The sequence below is a fragment of the Hylobates moloch genome, unplaced genomic scaffold (assembly GCF_009828535.3).
Source record: "Hylobates moloch isolate HMO894 unplaced genomic scaffold, HMol_V3 SCAFFOLD_10, whole genome shotgun sequence".
In the NCBI taxonomy this organism is placed as follows: domain Eukaryota; kingdom Metazoa; phylum Chordata; class Mammalia; order Primates; family Hylobatidae; genus Hylobates; species Hylobates moloch.
The window spans coordinates 67,423,431-67,442,913 of NW_026652285.1; the positions used below are offsets into that span (position 1 = coordinate 67,423,431).

General features: G+C 46.2%; 1 protein-coding gene across 11 annotated transcripts in view; it reads left to right on the plus strand.

Annotated features, from left to right (window-relative positions):
- The window catches only part of AOPEP (aminopeptidase O (putative)), a 400,140-nt gene that overhangs the window by 254,137 nt on the left and 126,520 nt on the right, over positions 1-19,483 (plus strand). For all 11 annotated transcript variants that reach the window (XR_009215307.1, XR_009215306.1, XR_009215305.1 and 8 more), the window contains one exon: positions 6,070-6,130. Coding sequence is in view for 8 of the 11 variants with exons in the window: in XM_032164582.2 (XP_032020473.1) it covers positions 6,070-6,130 (61 nt within the window). In the remaining 3 variants the exon portion in view is untranslated. The remainder of the gene's footprint in view (positions 1-6,069; positions 6,131-19,483) is intronic.

The window sequence follows — 19,483 nt, forward strand, 5'->3', positions numbered from 1 at the left end:
AGAGCTGAAGACAGGAGCCAAGAGTGATGAAGACATTTCTCTTGATCAGGCAACACATTGATAGGCACAATTAGCAGATCCATCCAATAATCCCCATTCTTGTCACCCCACCTTGGAAATCAGCTGAGCGAGCAAACACAGGCATGGGCAACACCGTCTTCACACAAGCCTGTTGATTTATTTTAACTTCATAAAGAGATGAACAATTGGTTACTTTTTGGCTTTACACACAGCTTGTTTTTCTAACCATTATCATGCCAGGTGGTCAGCATATTCTCTCCCCTGCTGTGTTAACTAAGTGTGACCAAATTTATAGCTCTGAGGAACTGGAGACCATTGACACTCAGGATCGCCTTATAGGATGTGGGAGTGCACCAGGGAACAGCCAGCCAGAGGGCTAAGCCACCTGCTGTTCCTCATACCCAGGAGGCCCAGGGGTAAGGCCTGGGTTTCAGTACTGAGGCGGAAAAGTCCGCGCTCACTAGTACAGATATGCAGGACTCGCAGTCATGGGTCTGTTTACTTTTAGCTCTCTGTATAAAATCAATTTTCATAGTGATCAGACATGCAGAAGAGTAATTTCCTGTAAGTTCTGGGTCCTGGCTAAGTGGAAATGCTTCTGCTTGTCTGTTGCGATTATTTAAGCCACATGACCTCAGAGGGAAAAAATTCACCGTTGGCTTAGATTCTGAGTATCTTGATTTGAAAAAGTCAGCTTTTAGCTTGACCACTGCATAAATCCAATCCCAGACCTAAAAATTCACCTGCAGTGTCATTTCAATAATTATGCTTCAAACAGCAGAACCTGCACACATGTCATCTTTCTTCCTAAGACTTACATCCTGTTTCTTCTCTGAGCTCCCTGCATGCTATGTTCTTACCACAACATATTAGTCCATTTCTTCCCTGAAAATTAAACATTGTCCTATGGTCTCCCATGATTCCTTGGGAGATAAGGCCACTCATAGTACCTTAAAAATTTTTGTTAGCAGCTGGAATTAATGCTTTCATCTTTCTCTCATAATTTAACATCTTATTCCACATTAACAATCCCCAAATAGGGCATGATGCAGTGTGATAGTGACACTGATACTGGAAGTTTAGAAGCCTGGGTTTTTTTCCTTTGCTGACTTGGTCAGAGTCCTCGTATGCTCCTATGCTAAGAAGCCACACGACAATTGACACTCACTTCACAGGGATATTATGAGAAATGAATAATGGTTATAAGACGCTTCGAACCTTTCCAAAGAAAAGTGATCTGAAAACACATGTTGTCTTCATTCACGGAGAGGGCCTTTTGCCTCTGGATGCAGCTCATTGATGAGCTCTCCTGCTCTCACACTTTTGCCCCTCCCAAGGGTCTCCTGATCTCTTCAGAAATGTAACCGAAGGGTTGACAAACAGGGCAACCATGCAGGAGCCAGGCCGTCTTCAGCAGGAGCCAGGCTGTCTTCAGCAGGAGAGATTAGTGAGAGGGGGAAGTCGGCATGGTTTGGAGCAGGCACAGGCCCACCCCTTCTGCCAGCTTGTCAGTTCCATAGTAGAAACCTGTGTGTCGTGAAGCCTGAGTTTAGCATGGAAAGAAAAGCTGGGGTTTCATAGCCAGGCACCAAAGGTTCAAATCCCAGCTCTTCAAGTACCATCTGTGTGGCCTTGGATACATTTCTCAATTTCTTGGAACCTGTATTTGTCTCTAAGATTAAGACAATAATATTGGTCATTTGACTGGGTGCGATGGCTCACGCCTGTAATCCCAGCACTTTGGGAGGCTGGGATCATTTGAGGCCAGGAGTTTAAGACCAGTTTGGGCAATATAGTGAGACCCCGTCTCTAGAAAAAAATTACAAAAATTAGTCAGGTGTGGTGACACATGCCTGTAGTCCCGGCTACTCAGAAGGCTGAGGTGGGAGGATCGTTTCATCCCTGGAGGAGGAGGAGGTTGTTGCAGTGAGCTGAGATTGAACCACTGCACTCCAGCCTGAGTGACAAAGTGGGACCCTGTCTCTAATAATAATAATAATAATAATAATATTTGTCAAGTATAGATGATACTCTGTCTATTGTGTCTGGTACACAGTAGGTGTTCACTAAGCAGTAGCTTCTACTTTTAGCCTTTTCTTGGCAGTGGATAGAGGACTTTTTGTTTCACTTTTAGTGCCACTGTAGAATAGTAGCTGTGTGTGCAAGTACTAACTATGTTATAGCAGAATTTGCCAATGAACTAACCCTCTGAGTTGGCCGAAGACTGTGGCACAGGCAAATTGTGTGCAGCCACATACTTCCTACGGAAAGTCATCCTGCAGAGATTCCTGGGGCCCACTATCTGCACAGTGTCTCCCAACCCTGCAGCTGGACTGCTTCAGTGCTGCCCTGCAGATCTGTCCCCTGCACGCCACATCCATGTGGGCCCCTCTCGTTGCCTCCTGCAGAAATGTTCTGCAAGTTCTGGTGTGGTCTCCCTGCCTCCAGCCTCGTCTCCGCTTTTTCTTCCTTGACTCAGTCCTCTGCCGTGTCCCTCTGCAGCCGTGCTCCAGAGCCTCCTTGACAAAGGCAGGGCCCGGTAGCAGGGACTCCAGAGTCCCTGCAGGACCCCCTGTTTTCTTTCTCAGCTCATTCTAGAGGTCAGCCCCACTGAGCTGAACAGAGTCTGCACACTACTACACTGGCATTCCTGCTCCTGCTGTCTTTGCCCCGATGTGCTTTTCTTCCATTTCTATTGGCTTTGCCCCACCAGGACCCAGTCATGCATGGCCTTCTTAGGAAGCCTCTCCTGATTCACCTCCTCTTGTCCTGTTTTACCTATCCCACCTGCAGTGGTGGTTCTTCAATACCTAGAGGACCATCATCTCTACAAGCGCTCGTAGCATTCTGCCTGGTGTCTATTACACATCCCCAATCGACAGTCACTCCCTGGGTTTTCCCATCCCAGCCTTCCACAGAACCTTTGCCCAGCAGCCATCCAGCGAATGTTCGCCACATAGAGAATGTTGCCTGTTTTTCCGTCTTCTCCGGTGAGGACTTTGGACCTCACTTAATAACATTCCAGGGCTCAACTCCCCAGCCCCCACTCCATGCCACCCCTAGAGAAGCATCTGTAAGCGAAAATTCCCCAAAGGAAATTTATGTCCTTGTCTTCATATTCACTCCCCCATGCTGATGCACAACAGCTGTTCACTGTCTTTTGTAAAATCACTGAAAAATAGCAATTAAGTCGCTCCTCGGACTTCTCTTCTCCAGGATATTTAACCTCAGTTCCCTTTACCTCCCTTGTGGACTCTTCCCCTTATGATCATCACTATTGCTCTAAGTCCTTTCCAAATTCTGCATCTTCCTCTTAAATATCTTATGGGAAAGGTGGAGACTTGTTTTCAGTTCAGAAGACAGCCTCTTTTTTTTTTTTTTTCTTTTTGGGGGCCAGGCTGGAGTGTAGTGGTGTGATCCCGGCTCACTGCAACCTCTGCCTCCCAGGCTCAAGCCATTCTCCCACCTCAGCCTCCCAAAGAGCTAGGACTATATGCACATGCCACCATGCCCAGCTAATTTTTGTATTTTTAGTAGAGACAGGGTTTTGCCATGTTTCCCAGGCTGGTCTTGAACTCCTGGCCTCAAGTGATTCTCCTGCCTCAGCCTCCCAAAGCACTGGGATTACAGGCATGAGCCACTGTGCCTGGCCCAGAAGTCAGCCTCTTGCTCTGGCTTTCCTGAGGATCGCTTGAAGGATGGGTGAAAGGAGCTTTGGGCTCAGGGTTCTGGGCACAGAAACGTCCATCTCTGGCTGGAAAGGAAGCCAGTGAAGGACACTTTCCTACCTGTGCACAAGTAAGCTTGAAGTTGCTTTATTTTCTCATGAAATGTGTGAAGATGGAGGTAAGACAGATTTTATAATGTACATTGAAAGCAAGGTTGCCCAGTGGAAGGCCTATTCTTGGTGGGTGTGAATGCACTGTCCCCACCTTATCTGCTGCTGGACACGCCACTGGAGAGGACAGTTCATTTGGTGGAGGGGTCAGGTTCCTGCCTGCAACCCTGAGCAGCCCTGGGCTTTCAGAGCTTATGGAAGCTTCTGCAGTACTCTATGTCACCTGCCCTGATTTAGAGGCACAGGCCTGTTTTCTTCTCGGACCTTCTTCATTGGTGTTTCTCTCTAGTTGGTCAGTTAGCCCCACTGCTCTAGCAAATTGCTACTGCCCATTAAGGGAATCTCCAGCCTCTCTCCCAGGTAAATAAAGCTTAAAAAAGAACAATGACCTTATAGAAGGTGCTCTGAGAGCTTCCTCCTCTCTTCAAGTCTCCCCTGCCTCCATCACACACACACAGACACACATGCACACATCCATGCATGAGCACACTCCCACACTCTCATAGCTTACAGGGGGACTTGGCCATTTGCGCTGAAGCCGATGCTATGAAATGACCACTAAGAAGCAGTGGAAGGCCCAGCGATGGTGGCACTGGCCTTTCTGTGAGGTCTGCCCGGTAATTCCACTGAGTCTGGGACCCTGGAGGACCTAGAGAGGTAGTCCCCTCCCCTTCTCCTGCCTGCTAATCACACAGAGGGCCATCATCTTTCATATGAACTCAAAGCCCTTTTTCCGCATAAGCCCTCTTTCCCTCCGTGAACTTTTTCTGTTTTGAAATAGCAGTTGCCTTTTTAAGCAGCCTTTCCTTTTGCCGTTGGCTAGGGAGGACAAGGGGCACTAGTGAGTGACCAATGGGGGAAGGAAAGGAAGAGAAAGTCAGTCAGTCCCCTTTTCCTCCAGCCCTCCCAAAGCCAACCCCTCCTTCCCTCCCTACCTCACTACTTCCCCGTCTGCAACACCACCCACAGGGTCAGGGGAGGGTGCACTTGGCCTTCCAGCTCCTTAACAGTGTGTGTAACACTGTATCTTTTCATAACTTCTAGAATTCCAAAAGGGAGGGAGAGAGCAGGTATATAGTTACATACTTTTATATATGATATAGTGTATAATACATTAAGATTTAAAAGAGGCAGAGCTTAACAACTTGGAAGTATCTTGGTGGAAAGGTGAATATTATCTTTAAAAGGAATAATTTTAATGAGTCTACAATTAAATGTGCATTCATTCATTCAAATAAAAAAAAAAGAGGATCCTCTTTCATACCAGGGATCAGATCTCAGATGGTTTCAATCCAGTGAGGAGACAGTAACTAAGTCGAGTAGTCGAACAAATAGTCACGAACTCGGGTGGAGGCTGTGAGGCAGAGAACAGGGAGTGTGACAGATGTTATGGCACTGGGGAGGCCTTGCTTCAGTCTGGGAGGAGGTCAAGAAAGTCCTCTCTGTAAGCAGAGATCCTGGGTATGAGCAAGAGTTATCTGGAAGAGGTTGAGGGGATGGGTGTGCTTTAAGCTGCATTAGCCAAGGAAGACAAAAGGACACAGCCGGAGATCTGGTGATCCTAAATATACTGAAGACGTAGTGATTTTAAGGAGTACTCAAGTCAGCGGGGCGTGAAAGCAAAATAATTTCAGCTGACTTTAGATTGGACCTATTAAGCAATGATACTACCTCAAATAAAGCAGAACGGGGCCCGGTTGAAAGGAGACAGTGGAAGTGGTCCCCATTCCTTGCACCTGAGCCTCTCTGTGGTCTGATAGTGATTTGTATTATTTTTGCTTGTTGTAGTCCATCTTTCCTATAAAGTGCAGATTTCGTGTTGACGCACTCAATGCCATGATGTTCAGATTTCACTTTGCTTCACTACTCTCCAGGAAGCAGCCATGCCTGATGTGTGCGATGAATATGCCTTATCCTCCCGAAACTGGCTTTCCCAACCAAATGGTTCCTTTCAAAGCACTGAAAGCACCCGTGATGCTGTGCCTGGGTCCTTAGATTTCATCGTGCATGTTGCTGTGGATGAAGAGAAGCTATCTCATATGACTGGGCTCCCTTCCACACTTCAACCCAGGGGAGCACTGCCCTTTCTGTAAAGCACAGGCACTTCTGGAAGATCGATGCTGTGATGTGCCCAGTTAGAGAGAACCGGTCTTGTAATAAGTGCTCTGTAACTTTTTAATCCTTTACTTTTTGTTGTTTTATTTCTAAAGGCTTGAGCTGTCTGTTGAAAGCATCTACCAAGACTGGCTTGAGAGTTCCGGAATACCAAAGGTAACTCAAGATAACCACTTTGGTAGAATCCACGGAGAATAGTAAAGCTTGCTGCTTAGCACACCAATCATGACAGTGATTTCTTAATATATGTGTAGGAAAGTAATTATCTTACTGAGTGCAAGTGTTCGTAAGTCAGAACACTTGTCTCCCTTCCGCATTTCCCCCCCTTGTTGTGGGGTGTGCCTCTGGCCACTTTCAAGTGACCATGGTATACGTGGAAGTGATGGTAGCCCCTGAACTCCCTGCTAAATGAGGCCCTGCAAAACGTGGGGTAGATTTTGGGTGGAGCCACCAGCCAACAGTTCCATGCCCTGTGGGGCAGGTGGTGGGGGGGCAGGTGGCGGGGGAGCAGTCGGCCTCCAGCTCTGCTCTTCGGATGCGGCCCGATACAGGAGTTGGTTTGCTGCCGTCGTCGTCTGTCCTGAACCATGGTCCCTGTCCCTTGTTTCCCTGACACGCCTGCAGCTCCCTCGTCTCTTGGTTCTGCATCGGGCTCCTGTCTCAGGCTGGCCTTCTCACCTGGCTGACCCATTTACATTCGTTTCTCTGTCTTAGGGACCTGGGCTCATCCCAGCTGGAGATTGTTGTTCTCTCCCTCCCTTTCAGTCTGTGGGCAACTCTAAGGGAGAGACCTTTTCCTGGCCAGCCCCAGCTCTGTGGAAATCACCTGGCCTGGAGCTCCTCTCCCCGTCCACTCTCCTCTGGCCCTGCGCCTCCCAGAGACCATTGGACAGCTGGGGCCCCTTCGCCAAGTCAAATGCTGGCCATGGCAAGCCTAGGCCCTGGGAAGTCTGAGGGTGGGATCCCAGATGCATGGTCAGAGGACCCTGCAGGCCGAGAGCTCTCTCAGTCTGGGGCAGCCCCCAGAGCAGCTGCAGGCTGGGCCTGACCCATGGTCGTGGGCCTTGGCGTCTGGGGGTGGACCCGCGTGGTGAGGCAGGCCCTGTAGCCTGCTGGTTTCTGGTTTCATGGCTGGTTACATGAGCTTCCCCTTAGGAGGGTCTCAATGTCAGTGAATGTCTGTGAACCATGAAATGAAGAGACAGGAGGGGCTGTTCTCCATTACCTTTTCATCCTCCTCCTCACATCTTTGTCCATTTTCACCACAGGGGAAATGTCGGCCATCAGCCACCATCAGCCACCATAAGCTCATTCCTAAAAAAGGACAGTTTGCCTTCAGTTCATGAATGTGTGTCACCTGTTACAAATTATTTCTTTGGTCCAGTCCTTCTGGGAGGAAAAAAGAAAAAAATCTCGAGTCTTACAAACAAAACAGACCAGGGGTGGGACAAGGCAGTGCATGGTTGGGGGCAGCGCCTTTCACTCACGTGTGTGACAGTGAGGGCCCGTGAGCTCTGAGACGGTGACTTCCAAACCAGACTGCTCACTGAGGACAAACATCCAGGCAAAACAAGTTAAGATTTGTCTAGGTGTGAATAACCAACCCTTTCCCTTCGTGTTTCAGATGGGAGTGCAGGTGGTGGGGGACATTTGCTGAAGTTTGCCTTGTGATCCTAAGCCAGGCTGTTACAAGGCTCCCAGACATTCTTAGTGTGGCCTGGAAGCTGGGAGCTCCAGTAACTGGCTCCCAAATTTCCTGGCCTGGAACAAGAAGGCTGCTGTTTGCAGCCGTTAGCCCCTAGGGAGGGGGAAAGAAAGAGACCTTAATCCAGTGCCCAAAAGCAGGCGCACTCCACTTAGGCTGTAGTGCTGGGGCTGGCTCTCTCACTGCCGGGGGCTCTGTAATTTCCCCTGCAGAGGAGGAGGCTTTGCTGCCAGCAGGAGGCTTTTGGTTTTCATTAAAAGAGGGAGGGGTCTGTGGCAGGGAGAGATTTGCCTCTGAGCTATACATTTTTTCCAAAGGTCTAGTTGCATTAGTGACAGCGTATAATGTAGACAAGAATCTCTGCTATAAACTGAAGAAACCTGCTGTCAAAACAGCCAGGTGCAGTGAGGCCAACCGGCTATAAATTGTGTTTAAGACCCAACTGGTATTTCCTTGGGTGCTTCACTGTTCAGTAAAAACAACAGCATGAGAAAGAAAAGACCCTGATTTAGCGCATGATTGGTGGGTGATCGGATGGCGTCTTTGCATCTCTTCTACCTGTTTCGGCCATGATTTCTGCGGCTGCTGCTGACTTACCTACTCTCAGCCCCTTTAGCACTCCTTGAGAGTTCCTTGCCATTTCCACTTCAGTGAAAGGCTCTACAAGGACCTGAGACCCTCCAGTTGCAGAAGGCTTGTGGTGAATGGGACACCTTGTTCTTTGTCCCCATCATTATAATATAAAGTTACTAGGATGCTTGCCCTGGAATGACAACCAGGGCCCTGAAATTGCTCTGATGCTCTTTGTTCTCGTAAAAATTTCTGTCTACCAGCAATTGAAGTCATTCATGACAAAAGAGTCATGTTCTACTGGTGGAGTTTTCATTCCACAGGTTACAGAGGCTTTTTGTCTTCTCTCAGGAAGACTCGCCTTGTGGTTGGCCTCGATTTTCCTTTTTGGCTACGTTGAATGGAAATCATTTTTAAAAAGTGGAAATAGCTTCAGTAAAAGTGAGCATGAGCCCTGAAGAAGCAAAAGAAATTGGATCCTAACCTCTTTAAAGAATATCCCGACTCTGTAACCTTTGGCCTTACAAAGAGATTTAAAATTGATTGTACCATCAGCACTATAGATTATTTCTTTTTATGACTTTTTTTTTGGTTATAGAAGAAGTACACATTTACTTTGGGATATAAAAAAGTCTAAGAAAATAAAAATGACCCAGAGACAATTTTTTATGTACATCCTTTCACTCATTGTTCTGGGTATATAAATACATATTTTACTTTTTCCTTTCTCTCCCTCTTTAAAAGTAAAAATAACATGCCCTCCGTAGCAAATTCAAACAATAGCAAAATAGAAAACGTGAAACTCCTCGCTGCCCTCAGTCGTACCTCCGGAGATCACCCGCACCTGAGAGCAGCCCGCTGTGTGTCCGCCCACACAGTTTCTGTGCTGAACAGCATGTAGGCGCACATTCTTTTGAAATAAAATTGGAGTCTTATCTTCTAAACTAAGTTATTCATTTAAGGATATACACTGAGGAGTTTCCCACATCCCTTAATATAATTCAAGAGCAATAATTTTTTTTTTTTTTTTGAGACGAGGTCTCACTTTGTCACCCAGGCTGGAGTGCAGTGGCATGATCATGGCTCACCACAGCCTCGACCTCCCGGGCTGCGGTGAAAGGGCAATACTTTTAAAGAGCTGCACCGCTTCCTGATGAATAATACCATAATCAAACTTACTCGGGGCCTACCCCACACTATTAGAATAGTACATTGTACAATTATTCACAGAAAGTTGCACATTCTGCTAATTTGACAGCTCTATAAATAGATTTTGGATTTTTTTTCATGTCCAAACAAAGATTTCCCTTGGCCCCATAGCCATATATTCCAGTCTTCTTTTAAAACATTTATATGCAAATACACTAGAAATAAATTTCTGCATCCAGCCTTTCTTCTACAATCCTTATTTTAGTTGCTACAGAACTGCGTTTTTGTTTTGTTTTGTTTTTTTTTGAGACAGAGTCTCGCTTTGTCACCCAGGCTGGAGTGCAGTGGCAAGATTTTGGCTCACTGCAACCTCCACCTCCCGGGTTCAAGTGATTCTTCTGTCTCAGCCTCCCTAGCAGCCAGGACTACAGGCTGGCACGCACGCCTGCTAATTTTTGTTTTTGTTTTTGTTTTTTTGTTGTTGTTGTTGTTGTTTTTTTTTTTGAGACGGAGTCTTGCTCTGTGCCCCAGGCTGGAGTGCAGTGGCGCGATCTCGGCTCACTGCAAGCTCCGCCTCCCGGGTTCACGCCATTCTCCTGCCTCAGCCTCCCGAGTAGCTGGGACTACAGGCGCCCGCCAACACACCCGGCTAATTTTTTGTATTTTTAGTAGAGACGGGGTTTCACCGTGTTAGCCAGGATGGTCTCGATCTCCTGACCTCGTGATCCGCCCGCCTCGGCCTCCCAAAGTGCTGGGATTACAGGCTTGAGCCACCGCGCCCGGCTGGCCTGCTAATTTTTGTATTTTTAGTAGAGACGGGGTTTCACCATATTGGCCAGGCTGGTCTCGAACTCCTGACCTCATGATCCGCCTGCCTCAGCCTCCCGAAGTGCTGGGATTACAGGTGCGAGCCAGCCAGTTTCTACAGAACTCTGACTCCTCCCTTTCTTTGATTTCCTCCCTAAATCGCCAAGTCCTGAGGCCCTTCTGTACACGCTTATCAAATGTCTAATTTTCTTTCCTAGCACCTGTGCCATTTATAAATTATATTTCGCTTGGACTGGTGCAATAGCAAACTGGTCTTTTAGCTCTCTCCTTTTTGATTCATTGTTCATATCAATGCCAAGTAAATCTTCCCACAACCCAGCTCAGACCCACTCTTCTCACCAGAGACTTTTCCCCCATGGACAATGGATTTAGAACAAACTCCTTGGCCTCTATTTGAGGCCACCAGCAGACTGGTCAAAGCCACCCTTTTCAACTTTATTTCCCAGCATTCTGGAGATTCGCCCACTCATGATTGTCAGTGCACAGGTATTTGCAAGCTTTTCCATCAGCCTGCTTTTGTGCATGCCCTTTGCCCCTTGGCATGCTTTCCTTCCCTCTCTTTAGCATGCATCACAACCTGCCTTACATGTTTCTCTCTGTATCTGTCCCGTGCCGTCCCCTCCCCTACCCCCTCCCCCCGGAAACAAGGGTTATGTCTATAAGCCTCATCCTGTAGTACCTGTTGTGATGCTTATCTCTTTTGGGCCTTGCATATATTAATGGTAGATGCTCAGGAGCTCACCGTCCAATGCACTAGCTACATGTGGTTGGTAAGGAGTTGAAATATATCGAAAGCACCTGAGGAGCTGATTTCTTTTTTTTTTTTTTGAGATGGAATCTCGCTCTGTTGCCCAGGATGGAGTGCAGTGGCGCGATCTCGGCTCACTGCAAGCTCAGCCTCCTGGGTTCACGCCATTCTCCTGCCTCAGCCTCCCGAGTAGCTGAGACTACAGGCGCCTGCCGCCAAGCCTGGCTAATTTTTTGTATTTTTTAATAGAGATGGGGTTTCACCGTATTAGGATGGTCTTGATCTCCTGACCTCGTGATCTGTCTGTCTCAGCCTCCCAAAGTGCTGGGATTACAGGCCTGAGCCACCGCACCCGGCCGGAGCTGATTTTTTAATTTAGTCGTAATTAAATTTAAATTTAAAATCTCATAATTTAGTTATTGTTTGAAATACCGTGGGTATGTGAATGAGTCTGCTTTTTCAACTCGGACTGCTATGAAATATAAATAGAGGCCAAACATATCTGATGAAAATTTAACACCCAAATTGAGATGGACTCTGAGAACAAATCAGATTTAGGAGACTTAATACAAAAATGGAGGTAAATATTTCATTAATGTTTTTTAAAATGTTGGTTACATGTTGAAATGATAATATTTTGGATACATTGCAACTCAATGTATATACCTAATAAAATATATTAAAATTAATCCTACCTGTTACTTCTTTTTAAATGTAGCAACTAGCAAATTTAAAAAGACACATGTGGCTTGCATATATTCCTGTTGAATAGAGCTGTTCTAAAGCTATTAGTTGAATTAAAATCTGAGTGCATAATGCCTTAAAGTCACCCACAGAATAGATACGAGTGAAATCATCTGTATTTTTGTCAAATGTGTGGGTAAAGATAGAGCTGGTTAATCCATTGACACCCTTCAATTTGCTGTGACAGCATGGATGATGAGAATCCACAGGTACGGGGCGGGAGTGCTGGGTTCACAGTAGACATTCAGAGGGCATGAACTAGCAGCCTTGCATCAGCTGTGGTTTTCAACTCCCAGTAGACCGGTTTCCTGAGGTGTGAACAATAAGCACACCGCCTCAGGTGAACCTCACATGTCTTCTGTACCTCAGTCTCCTCTTTGGAGGAAGTGCTCAGCAGCCAGTTCCTGGCAAAATCATCACAGCAGTGGCAGTGAGGAGGAGAGAGAAGATGGGAAATGAGCCAACAATAATGTGTCCCAGAAATAGGCAGAAAGCAACTTGGGTTCCCAGACTTGCTCCTGAATCCCAGAATTTAGAACAACAGGTTATTTTGTCATCTTGGGAAAATGCCACTTCTTTCCGAGCAAACACCTGCAAGTTGCCAGAGGCTGCATGAGCAGATGATAGAAAACTGAAGTCTTGTAGGGAAAATGCTGCAATCACAGAATTGAGAATACTTGATAAGACAGTATGCAAGAGGCTTTATGGCACTGTAGTCACGATGTGCTTTTAGCACAGTTGGTTTTATAGGGGAATGACTAGTAGACTTCTTATAGCACATATTATGCAGTATTATCAATATAATTTTAAGGCCTATTTAGAAGAATTCTACATTTAATGGTCAGTCAAGAAAACTGAAACTGATTATTTTGCAAATTCCAGAGAAAGTATATTTTTCAAATTATATGAACCACGATATCTTTGCTTCTTTTATATCTATAATAGCAGTTGCCATAATGTGGTATACTATTTGGGCTCCTAATAATTTTGCTGTCATTTTTGTCCAGTAGTTAAACTTGTATTTTCTAAGTGACTAAACATCTTGTCAAGGATCCTTAAAGACATGTGGAATAGGTTCTCCGGCCTCACTTGAGGCAGCACCCAAAATGCCTGAGTCATCACAGTCACTTCCGTTCATCCAAGCACCTGGCCCCCTCCATAGACTCTTCAAATTGCTCTACTGCTCAGCAGAGTCACGAGAGAGGGAGAGGGTTTATTAAAATCTTTTCATTTTTAGCTTAATTTCCTTTATTTTTGGCATCTAAGGCTTTGTGCTCATATCAGTTTGCTGGGGTTGCCATAACTAAGTACCACAGACTGGGTGGCTTAAACAACAGAGATTTTTTTCCTCACAGTTCTGGGGGCTGGAGGTCCAAGACCAAGGTGCCAACAGGATTGGTTTCTGGTGAGGCCTCTCTCCTTGGCTTGCAGACGGCCACCTTCTCATCATGTCCTCATGTGGTCTTTGCTCTGTATGCATGCACATGTCTGTCCTTACCTGCTCTTTTTATAAGGACACCAGTTATATTGGGTTAGGGCCCACCAATATGACCTAATTTTACCTTAATTTCCTCTCTAAAGGCCCTAACTCCAATACAGTTGCACTGTGAGTTGTACTGGGGGTTAGGAATTGAATATATGAATTTGGTGGGACACAATTTAGCCATTCCTGTTTACCTTATTCACAGTACGTCTCTCACTAGTTCCGCATTCTAGTGAATCCCTTCAAAATGGCCAATAAAAATTACTCAGTGCAACCTCACTGCATTTTATTCCCCTATGGATGAATATGCTTTGGGTACATTTTTTGGTCCCAAATGATGTTAGTATCTAGTGAGTGCACAAGAATTAAAAATCATGTCTTCGTGGCATGAGAGAGAAATAAATGCGGGAAGGGTCCATTCCCCCGGAAAGTGGTAATAGCTGAAGGTCTGTGCTGGGTGTTGTGTAACATTGGGGCATCTGATTTGACACTGTCCAAATATATTGACCTCTTTACAGCGCAAGGCACCACAATGAAATGGGAAACATTTTTCTCTGATGCCCCCAAATATAGCTATGTCCTTCCTTCATTTCTGTCTTTCAAAACCTGATTTCCAGAATGAGTTTGAATCTCATTCACAGTAGTCTAAGACTAGACTTCAAGTGAATAACAAGAATTAAAAGTGTTTCCTCTCTCTTGAAGATTTCCTTTATAAGTGTCAGAGCTTAGAGCTTAGGCTTCTGTGGTAGAACTGTCAAGCATCCAGACCAGATGGATGATATTTGCAAGAGGAAGCTTCTTCCAGGATCTGAAATCAGACCTCTGAGTCCAGTCCTTTCCTATCCTTCTTCCCATGAGTAGAGCCCACACATCAGTTCTTGATGAAAGACTGTGGATGCTTCAAAGATGAGAGAAATACAGGCTTTGCCTTCAAGATGCTTAATAATTCAGTAGGAAAAATAGATACATAAATAACTAACCTAAGGCAGAAAGCAATAAGTGGTGGAAAGCTTAGTGTTCAGAAGAAAGGCCGTTTCGATTTGTGGAAGCAGAGACAGTTTAGGTACCATTTGAAGCCAGTCTTGAAGGACAAGCAGGTAGAGCGTGGGCAGGTGGAGATTGTGGAGAAGGCCCTTACGGGCAGGGAGTGCGACATAACCAAGGTATGCTGCTGGAAAACTCAGTGTGCCTGTTTGAACAGCTTCAGGCAGAGTCAAATCTCAGTGCTGGGAAGCTGATTAACTAGTGTCACAACCATGATGAAGGCTCAGCGGTAGCATCCCAGCCCCAGTGAAATCAAGGTGGCGTCGTCAGCTGGAAGAGTGGGGGCAAGAATCCTTCCCATTCAGCCTCCTTCTCATTCTCAGGTCCCTCCTAGCCCCTGCAACAATCTAACCAAGGTTGCTCTGCTCCTGAATAATAGAGGGATGAATGTATTTTAAATACTGATAAAATATACTGGGTGAACGCATTTTGATTGTGATTTGGGGTTGTAATCTTTTCCCTTTCTGTTTTTCTTGTTGAGGACATGTTTAATTGTTGCTTGTTTTACATAGAGGGCAGGATCTGTGAGGGGGAATGGTTAGTGGGGCAGGACCCAGCCAGATTACACAGGGACTTGAATGTGATGCTAGAGAGTTCCTACAGATTGAGTAGCCACTGATGCTTTTGCAAGGAGTGACAGGACTTGAGCAGCATGTTTAGATAAACATGGTCAGGTGGGTCAGCAGCCTTGCCTGGAAAGACAGCTCCCTGGGTAAAAAGCCATGCTTTTCCCCTCTGTGCAGGGAAGAGGTAGTCTAGTGGAGGGTGTGGAACAGCTAGTCTTGACTTTTGCTCCTTGGTTTCTGACTGAACTTTCATGTCCAGAAGCTCTTCATTTACACGGATACTTCTAAAAACATCAGTAAGTATCTAGATAACCAATGGTGTCTGTCTATCCAGAGAGGACATGCAGTGGGCTGAGGAATGCCTACATCCATGGGAATGAGTAGGAAGCCACAAGAAACAAGCACAGATCAATGTGATGCAGCTGATGCACCCAAATCCTACTCACGATGGGGAGGGACGTTGGGAAGTCGGCAGGGAGAGTCAATTGCCCACAGCTTTCACGATCTCAGATTAGACGTACATTTTTTCAGTGAGCACAGAGGAAGGCATATGAGGATGGCTTTCTCATTAGGGATAAAGGGCATTTGAGACATTTTTCTGTAAAAAGAATAAGAATTCTGAACTGGCTCAGATGCACACAGACACATTGAAGGTATGACACTGTAGAGAGAAAGCTAATATTTGCTAGGTGTACGAAGGATAACCCAGTCCTGCCTTCGAACATCAAAGGATAACCAGAAGGAAAAGGAAGCAGAGGCCACTAGCATTGAAGAAATGCAGCTAATGGAGATAGTTGGTAGTGGCCCACGTACATGTGGGTTTTAATAATAGGATCAAGCTGGGTTCTTGCTGGAAGTCTAGCTCTGCAGGCTTGAGTTGAAGGCGCTCAGGGAGACCTGGTCATCAGAATCATATAGGAGGCAGATTAAAACTACAGATCCCAGAGCCAGCCCAAACCTACTACTGAGTCAGCATCTCCATAGGCACAGCTGGAACTGGCCAACATAATCCGTAATTATCTCATTCTAGAATATATTCTATCAAAATAAGTTTCTTTTTTTTTTTTTTTTTCGAGACAAAGTCTCAGTCTGTCGCCCAGGTTGAAGTGCAGTGGCGCAATCTCCGCCTCCTGGGTTCAAGCAGTTGTCCTGCCTCAGCTGGGGCAAACTCCCAGGTAGCTGGGATTACAGGTGCAAGACACCACACTCAGCTAATTTTTGTATTTTTTGTTTGTTTGTTTGTTTGTTTTGAGACGGAGTCTCGCTCTGTCGCCCAGGCTGGAGTGCAGTGGCATGATCTCTGCTCATTGCAAGCTCTGCCTCCCGGGTTCATGCCATTCTCCGACTTCAGCCTCCCGAGTAGCTGGGACTACAGGTGCCCGCCACCACACCTGGCTAATTATTTTGTATTTTTAGTAGAGACGGGGTTTCACCGTGTTAGCAAGGATGGTCTCGATCTCCTGACCTCGTGATCCGCCCACCTCGGCCTCCCAAAGTGCTGGGATTACAGGCGTGAGCCACCATGCCCAGCTAATTTTTGTATTTTTAGTAGAGACGGGGTTTCACCATGTTGGCCAGGATGGTCTCGATCTCCTGACCTCGTGATCTGCCTTCCTTGGCCTCCCAAGGTGCTGGGATTACAGGCATGAGCCATTGTGCCTGGCCAAGAAGTTTCTTTTCTAAGTACAACCTAAACCCTTAGAATCCTTCATTTTTATACCTTTCCTGAGTAACCCAAACTTTTTTTTTTTTTTTTTTTTGAGACAGAGTCTTGCTCTGTTGCCCAGGCTGGAGTGCAGTGGCGTGATCTTGGCTCACTGCAACCTCCACCTCCAGGGATCAAGCGATTCTCCTGCCTCAGCCTCCTGAGTAGCTGGGATTACAGACACCAGCCACCATACCCGGCTAATTTTTGTATTTTTATAGCGACATGGTTTCACCATATTGGCCAGGCTGGTCTCAAACTCCTGACTTTGTGATCCGCCCGCCTCGGCCTCCCAAAGTGCTGGGATTACAGGCATGAGCCACCACGCCTGGCCGAGTAACCCAAACATTTGGCTTTGTGGTTTAGTTTATTAGTTCAAGCAGTTTGCCAAACATTGTGCTGGGCAGTTTGCATATAAAGCCGAAAGGACCCTGCCCATGAGCTCATGGTTTATGGAAGCATCTGCAAACCAACCTTTGCCCAACAGGTCTCCACCCCAGAGTTTGAGACCTGCGAAGAACTGTAGAGGTTGATGTCTTGTATTTGCCATGTTCCGCTGGGAGGCTAAATCTGTAAGAAAACAAATACGCTTGGAGGGAGGAGACTGCTCTTAAGCCCCACTCAGTCACAAGTTAGCTGGCCCATTGTGCAAAGGAGCCAGCATGACCGTCCTCAAGGTGTAGTCTGGTGGGCCATATTTGGACACATGGGCAGTACCTGTCTTTCAGGCTTTTAAGTATTGGCCCACAGAAAGAGTCACTGAAGGAAGGACTACTGCATCCCTAATAATGAGTGGACCTGTAATAGGATTTCACTGCAGTGCTGCTTTATTTTGTAGAGAAACCTTTTTAGAAAGAAGGAGCAATGCAAACTCAAAGAACTAGAACAAAGCAGCTCTAGAGTGTAAACCTTATTTCAATAGAAAAATAACTGATTCTGCTTTTTAAGAAAAACTGCCCCCATTTTCTCTTTTATTAGGCTAAAGACATACTCTGGTAGACTCTTCGTCAAAAGCAGATTATTTTATTTATTTATTTATTTATTTATTTATTTATTTAATTTAATTTATTTTTTTTTTTGAGACGGAGTCTGGCTCTGTCGCCCAGGCTGGAGTGCAGTGGCACGATCTCGGCTCAATGCAAGCTCCGCCTCCTGGGTTCACACCATTCTCCTGCCTCAGCCTCCCGAGTAGCTGGGACTACAGGCACCCGCCACCATGCCCGGCTAATTTTTTGTATTTTTTTAGTAGAGACGGGGTTTCACCATGTTAGCCAGGATGGTCTCGATCTCCTGACCTCGTGATCCACCCGCCTCGGCCTCCCAAAGTGCTGGGATTACAGGCATGAGCCACCGCGCCCGGCCTATTTATTTCTGAGGTGGAGTTTCACTGTCACCCAGGCTGGAGTGCAGTGGTGCGATCTCGGTTCACTGCAACCTCCTCCTGCTGGGTTCAAGCGATTCTCCTGCCTTAGCCTCCCAAGTAGCTTGGACTACAGGTCTGCGCCACCAATGGGCCTGGCTAATTTTTTGTATTTTTAGTAGGGACAGGGTTTCACCTTGTTGGCCAGGCTGGTCTCGAACTCCTGACCTCAGGTGATCCTCCTGCCTCAGCCCCCCAAAGTGCTGGGATTACAGTCATGAGCCGCCACACCTGGCCAAAAGCAGATTATTTTATATTGACATTGCACTCTTCCCACACCTGGAGGGTAAAGCCCTGCGAAGCAGTAGTTGAGTGAGTTGTGCACATGGCTGCACACACATGCATGACCCCTTGGCTGTTTGACATTGCACAGCATCATGGCACATGCTGATAGAAGATCAGCACCCAGGGCTTTTCAGGCCGCTGCTCCCACTGTGGCCCTCCACGATGCTCACAGTGACTTGTCCCAGCTCTTGCAGCCAGAGCACCCTGCTGACCAGGAAAGCCATCAGGAGCACCTGGCTACTTTTAGAGTCAGAGCTTTTTTTCATTCTCTTTTGTGAAAGCCATTGTGTGGTACCAAATAGGTATACATTTAATACCTGCATGGTATTTCTCCTGTGTGGCCTCTGCTGCTTCATCGTTAAATATTAGTTTTTTTCTGGTATTGTGCAACTTTGAGCTTGCTGTAGAATCACAGGCTACAGATGAGTCTTAGAGTGCAGTGCATCTTCTTACCGGCGCAGCGGAGCCCCAGGAGAAGTGTAGTATCTGGCCAAGCTCGCAGCACTAGTTAGTGGCAGAGCTATGGCTTGAGTACAGGATTCTGAGTCTTCAGCCCATCAGACTAAAGCATTTTGTAATTTGGGTCCCATCTTTGCCTTAGTTTCTATGAATACCTATGAGTAGATAATAAAGGAGTATGGCAGAGGGCCCTGAGAAGTGATGATTTTTCATTAATGACTCCTCTTTTTCTTGAAGCTGTTTGTTCCTATTCTTTCACAGATGCAGGATGTGGACCTCACTTTCCAGGGCTTTTCATAAATATGTGTCATGGGTATACATGCCCCTCTTCCACTAGATATTTCTAAATGGTAGCCCTATGTATCTAGATGGAATATTTTGCATAGGAAATACTGGGCTCCATTGCATCAAAAAGCTGGTATATTTTTTGGTGTGAGTGAATGTGATTGTATATAGAGATTAGTTTAGGTCTTTGCATTTGGAAAGATACAGCCATTCCTCACTTGAGATGGAAACTAAATTATATAATACCAGGCCACCCAAACAAACAAACGAATGGGAAAAAGTAAATGGTTAAACAAAAAGTGTATCTTGATGTACATTTTTCATATCCTCTTATTTGCTTTCTCAAGCACACTTCTAACCAGAGTCCCTGTCTTTCGCCCTGGAGCTGACCCAGAGCAGGAGAGTGCCGGAGAGCACAAAGGTGGTGGCCAGCCAACAAGTGTATCACAGGTCAGGGTAACTGTCAATGATTGTTGAACTGCACAGATCCCAATGTGTGTTTAAAAAGGCCAGCGTTC